This window comes from Cynocephalus volans, chromosome 3 (assembly GCF_027409185.1).
Source record: "Cynocephalus volans isolate mCynVol1 chromosome 3, mCynVol1.pri, whole genome shotgun sequence".
NCBI lineage: Eukaryota > Metazoa > Chordata > Mammalia > Dermoptera > Cynocephalidae > Cynocephalus > Cynocephalus volans.
Genome location: NC_084462.1, coordinates 14,845,097 through 14,856,871, shown reverse-complemented (window position 1 = coordinate 14,856,871; position 11,775 = coordinate 14,845,097). Strand labels below are relative to the sequence as shown.

Here is an 11,775-nt window from a genome sequence, read left to right as displayed (position 1 = left end):
TAAAAATCTTTTCCTTCACTTACCTACTGGGTGATCTTGGACTAATCTGGGAATGATACTGGCCTCCTATAGTCAACGTAGAAAATGGCTGTAATTATATATATATATATATATATATATGTATGTATGCCAGAGTTATGCTAATGATAAACACCATATATACAGTCTCTGACTTAGAATGTGTTCCATAAAATAATAGATGTAGTCTGTTTTAAGTAATAAAATTAATATTCCCTTAATAAAAAATATGCTTACAATATTCTCAAATTTTCCAGAATAGTCTCTATTGATAATTCTTACTTTCAATAAAAATATTTTTCTAATTGTAGTAACTAAAAATATGTATAATGTTTGACACTGATACCTAGCCACAGTTTTTAATACATTATTGCATTTATTTTTACTATAGTCCTATGACATAAAAAAAATACTGAAGCTTAGAATGCTTAGTTTGTCTAAAATCATACAGCCGGAAGTGGTGTGATACAGATGAAAACATACCTGATAAATGGAATGCTATGCTCTTATTTACTTTATCCAATTTTCTATTACAACAATAAAATTTATCAAAATCCCAAAAGTGTTCTTCCGGACTATAGTCTACCTTCCTCCCTGTTACACACAGAAGAGAAGAAAGAAAAACATCAGTATGAAAACATGATGATAAATTTTAGTTTCCCCAAACATCATACGTTAAAAGTCCCTTGTGTCTTGCTGCATGTATTGGTTTGAAAGTCTCTTCCTTGACAGGCCTGTAAGGGCCTCCATGGTTAGGGAAGAGCGACTCACAGGAGGTTTTCTTTAAGCATCTGTGGAAGGGAGGGAGAGACCAGCCAGCTGTGTATCAGTGATCACGGTGGATGTTCTCGTGGCCTAAAAACAAGATCTCAGGGCTCTGGAGTTCTGGAGGACCAGCACTAAGGGGCTGAGAGAGGGAAAACACGTAGCCAGAAACTTCAGGGTGTGCTGCAGCCACAAGTAGGAATGAAAAGACTTTGTGTCATAAAATATATAGATGGAATTGAGAAAGTAAAAGGGGATGAAGTTGGCCACCAAGAGCAGAATGGTGTGGGTGGCCCTCATCTCAGGGGAGATCCTGTGGGTGAGGCTGGAGTTGTGGACATGTTGGACCCTCTGGTGGTGTCTGTGCAGAAGACACACCATATAGACACTGGCCGAGACCATGAGGGTCATTAACCCGGCTCCCAGAAAGGATAATGGGATTGCAGACCTTCCAGACGGGGAGACCTTGTACTGGCAATAGGTGTAGTTAACTGTTCTTGAACTACTGCTATTTTCCCAGGAGATGCCTATTTGAATAGGAGAGATGATGTTGATTGCCAGGTTGAGGGTCCAGCAGAGCAGGCAGGAGGAGCCAGCATTCTTGGACACGCTACCTCTGAGGGCTGCCCACGCCCCACTCCTGGGGCTGACCGTGACCGCCTGAAGGCAGCTCAGCAAGCAGGTGGTGCACAGCGAAAGATCGCGGGACACCCTGTGGAAGTAGTAGAGCACCTGACACCCGAAGTTCTCCAGGGCACGTGCCAGTCCCAAATCTTCCATCATTTGGTGTATCCCCTTGGAGAGAAGAACAAAGGAGTTGGCGACAGCCAAGTTGGACAGAATGAGGTCTGTGGGCTTCAGTCTGTCCCCAGCGAGAAATAAGGAGCAGTGAATGGAGAGAAGCAGAGCGTTTCCCAGAATACCAACTCCCACCTGGAACAGGAACATGACCTTCAAGAGCACATCACCAACACTCGTTTGCACCATGTCCATGGTGGCATGTGGTCTGGGGGACACAGAGAGTCTCCTAGAAAATAATAAAATTAATATGGCTATGCTTGTGTTACAGCTGCCTTAGTGAGCCCTGGAGTTAAAGGAATCTTGGGCTTCACCATCAGCACTGACAGGGGAAGGGAATCCAAAGACCTGGGGAAATAATGTCACGGCAGAGGAACCCACAAGCCCATCAGAACAGCCCATTAATATTTTCTCTAACCCTGAGCAGTCGTGTGGACGGCACCTGCTCACCAAGCCTCAGGCTTTCTTCTCGTTCGCCATCTTTATTGCACTCCTACTTAATTCTGAACTAGGTGACTGGTGATCAGATGTCATTTCTGATTTGAGAGGGAGAAACTTATAAACAGATCATTACAATTAACTTTAATTTCTCTGGTTAAGAAATATGCCGGGCTGGCTGGTTAGCTCAGCTGGGTAGAGCGCAGTATTATATCACCAAGGTCAAGAGTTTGGAAGCCCATAGGGCCAGCTGCCAAAAAGAAAAAGAAAGGAAAGAAAGAAATATGCAAACTTCTGGAGAAAGTAAATAACACCAAGGAATAGGTGAAGGTTGCCAAGAGTTCAGGACATTTGAATTTATTTAAAAAATGAAAAGGAGATCAAGAAAATGCAGTGGAATGAGCATTTCACCAAAAACACCACACGAGCAACAAATCAGAACACGTGGCAGCTCTGCTCACAAGGAAAAGACAAGCAGCCACGGCCTGGGGCTGAGGCTGAGTCTGCTGGACACACATGGTTTAATGTTTAGGCACTCGGTCTATAGTGTAAAAACAGCTACGGTAATAGAATCTATACACCTCCTTTCTTAAAGAATTAAACTGGAAAATGCAGAGAAGTTCCCTGGCACTTTAAACTCCAGTTTTATGTTAGGTATTTGTATTAACATCATAATCACTATTTGGGTGTTAGGTCACATTCATCTTGCTTTCAATTAAGTGGACTAATAGTAGAATCTGACAGTAATTTTATTCCCATATGGTTTTATGCCCCCAAACATCAGGTAGGTGAACAGAGACAGCATCTCCACTCTGTTTATAGACTTAGCAAGTGCACTGTGAAAACTTCAGGAGAAGAGGGAAGTCACTGGTGTTAGGGGATCACAGAAGAGGGACCATTTCTTCCAGGGTATGGGAAGACTTTACAGAACTACAGCACTCAACACCATCCCACGGCAGGCCAATGTGAAGCGACCTGAGTTTCTACACACACACTGTGAACCCCAGGTGTTGGGTGAAAACTCAGGACAGAGAAAACAGCACCTCCACTACCTGAGGACAGAGAGCAGAGGCTCCTGTGATGCCCGATGACAGGGAGGTGCCGGGTTTTCCTCCCCTTCCAATGTTCATGAGCCACCCAAGCACATTTTGTGCCCCGAGGCTGGCAGTGGGACCGTGACAAGACAGGTGGAGACAGGGATCAGGAACACATGTGGAAACCCTAGGTAAGTGATGATGAGGAAGCTCCCTATAGACTCAAATTTCTGAAAAATTGTACCTTCAAGACACTCAACATAATCGTAAAGGATGCAGGTAAAGACATGATTACATGAAGGAGCTGTCCAGTGACCTAGACTGAAGACGTGGGAGATACAGTCAAAGACAGGGAGGAGAAAAGTAATAAGGAAATCAGCACAGAAACTCGTGTGTACATGCAAATGCACACAGTGGAGGTCAGAAGTCAGGGTAAGTTTGCGTCCAGTTTCTCAGTTGTTAACTATCTATTGGATACCTGATAGATCACTTATATAGTCAACTTATTTTACCTACAGCTTTCCTGCAAACTACAATTCTCATCTTTATGTAAGAAGCAGGAGACAGAGCAGGAAACCTGAGCACTTTACACAGAGTCACACAGTCAATCATGTTCCTGCTGGTGTTGAACTCGGGCCAGTCTGTCCAGCTTTAGTTTCTTTTCTTCCTCTTCATGGCCTCATGAGGCAGAAAGTCAGAGAACTTGTTACTTTTCTTACACCAGAAATGACACAATTCAAACCACACACACTCACACATACACACACGTACTCAGTCATTTACTCCAATCTAATCCAGACACAGAAGAGAACATTTGTGAAGAGAAGATAACCTCGGCTCCATAATATTGTGTGTGTGTGTACGTGCTAAATTGATAATTGATAATTTAGCAGCTGCATTATCAATTCCGAATTCTAAAGGGCAAAAACATCCCTGGTGCTAATACCAAGCTGGGGCCTGGACAGTGAGACAAAGAAGCGCTTCGCCCTTCCTTCTTGGGAAGACATAAATGCAGAGAGACTCAGAGGTGGGCTTGGATTCAGCACGAAGCACTTCCCATAGAGCCTCTAGAATCAGCCAGATGCACACAGCTGGCCCTGCAGTAATGCATTCCCCAAGCTGCTGGGGGGCAGAGTCCCTGCTATCCCCTCCCCACCTTCACGTTGTCCCCAGGAAAAGCTCCTTCAGCCCGCATTGCCCATGGCAGCCCACTGGAATCAGCCCCCGCAGGGCTGGGTTTAGTCTGAGGCTGGAGGGACAGAGCCCTGGTTCACCCACCTCTGAGCATTGACCACCTCTGCAAGGGATGGGACTCTCCACCCACCAGTCCAGCCCTGGGCCTGAGCCCTGGGGACACTCACCAGGCTCACCTCTGCTGCTGTGGCCACAGGCAGCGGAGTGAGCATCAGGAGACACAGAAAGCATTTGTAGCCACCGATATAGTGACAGGATTCCTGAGCTCATCCCCCAGAGTGGCCCTCACAGTGTCACCTGCAGACATGGTGACATTATCTGCAAGGGGAGTCAGGGGCATCTCCAGGAAGGAGCCGACTTGGGTGTCAGGTGCAAATCTTCAGCGGCAATTGCCAGTGATTAAGTAGGAGGCCTAATGAGCAGCGAGCACAGCTGGAAGAAAACTCCGGGCTCCCCAGAGCTGCAGGGGGAGGTCCAAGCCAGAGGTGAGGGAAGGTAAAGTGTGATGAGTGTGGGGCAGGGGTTCCCCCTGATAGTACCCCCCAAGCGGGCTCATCATCCTCCCCAATGGGGTTGACTCTCCATAAATTCACGGTCACCTGCAGATTATCCCCAGAGGCAAAGCACTACCACTCCCAACCAGGGGAAGGCTCTGTCTCTAATCCCTGCAGTCCTGGCTTTGCTGCCTTCCATCAGACCTCTGCCCTTCTATCCACATACCCTCATGCGGGGTCTCTAAACCCCTCATAATGTCAAGGGGCTTTGACACATCTCCCGCCCTCTGCAAACCTGACACAGCCCTGAGTACCACCTCCGCCCCTGCCCTCACCCCCAGCTAAGGTTCCTTCTCTTCATGAAGTTTTCTTTTTTTTTTTTCAAAAGATGACCAGTAAGGGGATCTTAACCCTTGACTTGGTGTTGTCAGCACCATGCTCTCCCAAGTGAGCTAACCGGCCACCCCTATATAGGGATCTGAACCCCTGGCCTTGGTGTTGTCAGCACCACGCTCCCCCAAGTGAGCCACGGGCCAGCCCCTTCATGAAGATTTCTGAATTGTGCCTTTGTATTTCAAATTGTGTGTCTTCTCTAAATTGTTTTCTCCTACACTGAGGTCTCTGACCTTGATACGTCCGTCTGTCAGAGAGGACTGGAGACATTGTGAGGTGCTTCTCCACACCTGTTCTCCATACCTGAGTTGTATGGCCATTTTCCTAGTACTGCCCTCACATGCAGAGGATTTCCTTAGACAGGACAACTCTGTGGATCACCAACCCTTCCCAAGGGAGTTTGCCAGCTCTGATGATTAGGCTTTTTGGCCATGCATTTCAGGTTTCACTGTCATAGACTTCCTCAGGTCAATTGATCAGTAAGAATAGTGCTCAGTCTATCTCGTACTAAAGTCTCCCATTTCAGCCACACAAAGTGCGGCCAGGTGTAGCTTCTGAGCTATAGCTTATCCACCTAACTGAAAACACCAGCTCCTCTCAATCATACCTTGTGTTTATACCACCATTGTCTTAGTTGGGGCTACTATAGCAAAAATACCATTGACTGGGTGTCTTAAACAACAAACATTTCTTTTCCACAGTTCTGAAGGCTAAGAAGCCCAAGATCAAGGTGCTGGCCAGTTTAGCTCCAGCTAAGGGCTCTCTTCCTGGTTTGCAGAGGATTCCTTCTTTCTGTATCCTCACATGAAGAGAGAGATCATCTCTAATAAGGGCACTAATCCCTTTCATGAGGGCTCCCTCGTGACCTAATTACTTCTCAAAGGCCCTGCCCCCAAATAGCATCACTTTGGGGATAAGGCTTCAACATGAGTTTGGGGAACCCAAAAAATTCATGTCCTTTTCACATGCAAAATACATTCATTCCATCCCAACGGCCCCAAAAGTTTTAACTTGTTCCAGCATCAATTCTAAAGTCTAAAGTCCAAAGTGTCATCTAAATATCATCTAAATCAGATATAGGTGAGACAAGGTACAATTTATTCCGAGGCAAAATTCCTCTTCAGCTATGAGCCTGTGAAACCAAACAAGTTATGTGCTTCCAAAATACAATGATAAAACAGAAATAGGATAGACATTCCCATTCCAAAATGGAGAAATGGGAAAAAAGGAAGGGATGAAGTGTCCCAAGCAAGTCCAAAACCTAGCAAGGCAACTTAAGGTTCAAAAATAATCCTCTTTGGCTTGATGCTCTGCCTTCCAGACTCACTGGGGGCAGTCCTGACCTCGAAGCTCTGCCAGGCAGGTGTCGTGCCGTCAGGGAGGGGGTGGTGCTATCATGGCTCTAGGTATTCTTTCACCCAAGGTTTTGGGCGGAGGTCATCAGGCCTGTTGAAACCAGGAAGGCGGCCCTGATGGTCTATGAGTCACCTTGAGGGTCATTCTTCCCTTGTCTTGAATAGCACTCATTCACAGCCAAAAATTCTATGGTCCTGTCCTGTAAAATTCAAGTCCAACAGCCTGCCTTCATTTCATCCCATTTTCTTTGTTTTCTTTAGTCCCAGTTTTCAGTGTTTCTGCTGATATAATCTCTATTCCTGGCCTCTGTTGAGATGGCTGATTAGGTCCATGGTTCTTAACCACACTAATCTCCTTATCAAATGGTCAGTCTGCTGCACCCTTAGTGTTCTCTTCCAAACATACCTTCTCATTTTTTCTAATATGGACCAGCTGAGGGTTTTCCCAACCTTTAAATTCTAGTTCGTTATGATATAGAAGGTTCTCAGTTTCCCTGAGCTTGGATTTCAGGACATCCATGCCTGTGGGTCTCCAGCCACTCCCTGAGGTCTTAGGCCCCCTCCTCTGTGGTCTCCCCTGGAGAAAAGTTACTGTTGCCAGTTAGACCTATTTTCAGCACCAACTAGGGGAAAATGAGACCACAAGGGGCTGGCTTATGCAAATCCAGTGGCTGAGCATGCTCAATAGAGAGCACAGAACATTCTTGAATATGCCCAGTGCATGTGCTAGAGTCTGACCAATGAACATGCTCCAGGAAGAGACAAAGTGAGCAGGTGCAAGACTAAATGCTACATGACTGGGAATCACCCCCTTAACTGAATATTCATTAGATAGAGAAACTATAAATACTGAATCCCAGCCACAGGCAGGGCTGTTGCTCACATTCCTCAAGGCAACCGTCCATGTGCTGGCTGAGGTGCATGTACTTTACTTTGTATCTAACTTTCAGCAAGCAGCTGCTCATTCTCTTGACACAACCTGCACTTGGTACTGAACTTTAAGTATGTTTTTCTTGCTTTGATGTCTGTACTGAACTTACTTTTGTGTTAGACTTGGTGTGGGCCCTGCTCAGTCTCTGCAGCTATGCCACGCTCTCTCTGTGGAACCTGCATTTCTTATCTGTTATATTAAACTTGTTCTCACTTTCTACTGTGACTCTGCCCTTGAATTCTTTCCTGTGGTGGAGTCAGGAACCTGGCAAGAGGATGGGGTGGGTTGAGGCCGACTATCGGGCCCCCCAGGTCCTACCTCTGACATCACTTATGCATAACAATTTCATCTTCAATTCATTTCTCTCTTCTCACACTTTACTATAAACAGTCAGAACAAAGCTGCTCCTTCAACACTTCTTAGAAATGTCTTCAGTTATATATATATGATAAATACATATAATTTTATCTGTCAATTTAGAAATAAAAATTTTAAAAGGAAATCTATTTAGCTAAATATCCAGTTTCATCACTTACACATTCTATCTTCCACAGAACACTAGAGCATGATCACAATTTGGTCAAGGTTCTTGTTTGTTTGGTTTTTGGTTTTTGCCACTTTATTACAGGGATTCCCTTTTCTATACTGTCTAATAATATGTTCCACATTTTCATCAGAATAGCCTTCACAGTCTATATTTCTACCAGCACTCACTTCATGATTATTTGTGTATTCTCTAAGAAGATGGAAGCTTTCCCTCTACCATGTGAAGATACAGCAAGAAGGCACCCTCTGCAAACCAGGAAGTGGGCCCTTACCAGGAACTGAAACAGCCAGTACCTTGATCTTGGACTTCTCACACTCCAGAACTCTGAGAAATACATGTTTGTTGTTTAAGCTGCCCAGTCTATGGTGTTCTGCTATAACAGCCCAAACTGCCTTAGACAACTGTCTCCCCTTGTTTGATGTCATCTCAAAAGCTATAGCACCTTTTTCCTAATTCATGAAAACTCTAATAAATCATGATTGATTGATTAGACTTCTTGGTGTAAGACACAAAGATTCCATCAGTGTGTTATAAGCAAGGTGTGAGATGCAAAGATTCCATAAGTGTGTTATAAGCAAACTTATTTCCATCCTGCTCCCTGTGCAATGTGTTCTAGTTATGTAAAGAATTGGCAGCATGTGCTTGTTGCTGGGTTAATGCATATGTTTCTGACTATGCTGCAACCTTCCACTTCTAACCATGCACAGAGACATCTCCCAGACACCATGACTAAACCTTCAAAGGGCCATTTATTATTCCATCACGCGGCTGTTTCTCAGGGATGTTTACAACATTTATTTTCAAATTTTCCTGTTTTTTTTTTTTTTTTTTTTTTTAAAGATGACCGGTAAGGGGATCTTAACCCTTGACTTGGTGCTATCAGCACCACGCTCACCCAGTGAGCCGTGGCCATCCCTACATGGGATCTGAACCCGTGGCCTTGGTATTATCAGCAGCTCACTCTCCCAAGTGAGCCACAGGCTGGCCCAAATTTTCCTGTTTTTAATATGAAAACAGAAATGCAGGCTGGCTGCTTACTCACTTGCTTAGAGCACAGTGTTATACAACAAGGTCAAGGGTTTGGATTCCCATACCATCCAGCCACCAAAAAAGAAGAGAAAACAAAACAAAACAAAAAGATTATAAACACGAGTCTTTCATTTTCCTACTATAATTTTTTCTACCCGTGGCCACAGCTGCATTCCCCAGTTTTTGTTATATATTGACCATCACTTAATGCAGAATGATTTCTAATTTCCACTTTGCTTTATTTGTTATTTATTTGTTTTTTATTTTTTATTTTTTTATAAGATGACCAGTAAGGGGATCTTAACCCTTAACTTGGTGTGGTCAGCCCCACACTCTCCGAAGTGAGCTAACCAGCCATCCCTATATAGGGATCGTACCCGTGGCCTTGGTGTTATCAGCACCGCACTCTCCCAAGTGAGCCACAGACCGGCCCCAATTCATTAGTTATTTAGAAGGGCGTCATTTAATTTCTAAACATTTGAACTTTTTCTTTCCATTAGTGATTTCAAATTTGATTACACAATGATCAGGATATGTACATATTATTTTAGTCCTTGGAAGTTTTGGATTTGCTTTAAGGCCCAGAACCTGTTCTACTTTTGTTACTGTTTCTTTTGCATTTGGAATGAGTGCCTTTTCTGCAATTTTTTGGTGCACTGTTTTTTAGAGGTAAAATATATAGTTGCTTAATAGAGCAGTTCAGATATTCCACAGTTTACTGATATCTGTATGCTTGTTCTCTCATTTATTGAGAGAGGTGCATTACATTTTCCATCAATGTTTGTGTATTAGTTCATTTTTTCCTTTATTTCTTTCAACTTGTTTTATAAATTTTGATTTTTTGTTTGTTTGTTTTTTGGGGGGAAGGGAAGAAATATTTTTTAATTAATTAATTTATTTTTTACATTCTAAGTGTCATTGTAGAGCAGTGGGGGAAAGGAGGTGGGGAGCGGAAGGAGAGTAGGGGTGGGGGTGGGGCGGGCCCATGGCTGGCTCCTTCACTGGCCTGGTTGCAGAGGGTAGGGGGGCATGGCTGAGGCCCATAGGCCCCCCTCCCACTCCAGCTTGGGAGCCTGGGGGATTTCCGGCATCAGCGCAGTTGTGGCTGAGCTGGATGTGAATGTCAGGGGGTGTGGCTGAGGCTCTTGGCCCTCTCCACCCTGGCTCACGATCACAGGGGGTTTCTGGTGGCAGTTTGGTCATCACCAGGCTGGATGCAGACATCAGGGGAGAGTGGTTGAGGCCCTCAGGGCCCCCACATCCCAGCTTGAGAGCCCAGGGGGCTTCTGGTGGTAGCTCAGTCATCACCAGTCAATGTGGATTTCAGTGGGGCATGGCTGAGGCTCTCAGCCCCCCAATCTCGGCTGGGAAGCACAGGGGGCTTCTGTGGAAGCTTGGTCAGCACTGGGCTGGATGTGGACATGGGGACGTGTGACTGAGGTGCTTCTGGCTCTTCTAGGTTCTATAGGTGTTCTTTGGTGGTGTTAGACCTTTACTGATTAATATCAGAACTTTGTCTCTGATCTGTGGGGGGGGGGGGGTTGTGTGTTTTCTTTCAGTTCTGTGTTGAATTATTAGCTACCCCCACCACTTAAACTCTGCACTGGATCTAATTTGGTGTCCTTTGCTTACTTCCAAAATGGGGAAACTTCCTGTGGGGACCGGCACTTGAGCCCTGTGGTTGAGCTAAATTGCTGCTTTGCTGCTGATTCCCTGGGAAAGGCTTTTTGCGCAGCTCAGGTTTTAATGGCTGACCTTGTAAGACTTTCAGGTCTTGTAAGGTCTGGTACAGACCTGGGTTGTGTATAAACTCTGGTCTGGGCCTGAGTCTCTTCAGCAAACTGCACCTCCTGGAGTTCTATATTCCTGACCAGTCTCCACTGAGTGATCCTGTGTTGATTGGGGGGCAGATCAGCTGTCCATGCTGTGCCCCAATGTTCCCCCAGTGGGCCTGTCTCCCCCAAACCCCGCACTCCAAACACTTCCCATGGAGCAGGCCATGCACTGGTCCCTTGCAATGACTCACCAGCCTTTGAGTGGCTTCTTTCCTCAATTACTCACTCGTACGTGGGTGCACAGGAACCCCGTCAGTGGTCTTGCTGGCCTGCGGACCACCAAGGCCCTCCTCTCCCCTGCAGTCTCCAAGCAGCTTCATACAAAGGGCACAGCTGCAGTTTTTGCTCAACTTTCTAGTGTTAAAAAAGGTAAACCAACTTTCTACTGGTTACTGTTTGAATGGCATAATTTTTTCTGTTCTTTTACTTTTAAAAGTCTGTGTTCTTATATGAGTACTTCAAAAAATTCGTGGATTCGTATTATCTTTGAATTCCATTTTTCCATGAACATTTTGGGGTACCCTCACATTTACTGTGTGCCTTTGTAAATAGCTGTTTTGTAATTCTATTGATTTTTGTCACTCTTTGCCTTAAAGTTGGGGTATTTAGAACATTTATACTTATTGCAATTATAGACCATATTCCACCCCTCTTGACCCGAGGTGGGGATGGGGGTTTCTGAAAAAGCCACATGGGGTGGACTCTGGACACCATTATCACGCTGTCTACTGGTCCTCCAGCAGAGCCATGAGGTCACCTAACACAGATGGAAACCTACCCAAGATGCCCCAGGGGAGAAGCCTACATGCCCTGGTATGGGACACTCAGGCAGCAGGTGCCTACATGGGGTGTGTGCACCCAGCCCAGTGTCTTATGATCCTCATTCCCAGAGGAGGGTGCAATTCAGGAAGGGTGTCTGATCCTCCAGGGTCATGCAGTGGGTA

General features: G+C 45.3%; 1 protein-coding gene across 1 annotated transcript; it reads right to left on the bottom strand.

Moving 5' to 3' along the window:
* Positions 1-873: 873 nt before the first annotated feature.
* Positions 874-1,770, bottom strand: LOC134372465 (vomeronasal type-1 receptor 1-like). The gene has a single exon (XM_063089959.1). It carries the CDS (start codon positions 1,768-1,770, stop codon positions 874-876), a length of 897 nt encoding a protein of 298 aa, XP_062946029.1.
* Between the last annotated feature and the right edge of the window lie 10,005 nt (positions 1,771-11,775).

What these genes read in the sequence shown, in the direction of transcription:
- LOC134372465 (XM_063089959.1), bottom strand. Translation starts at nt 1,770, where the DNA reads ATGGTGCAAACGAGTGTTGGTGATGTGCTCTTGAAGGTCATGTTCCTG.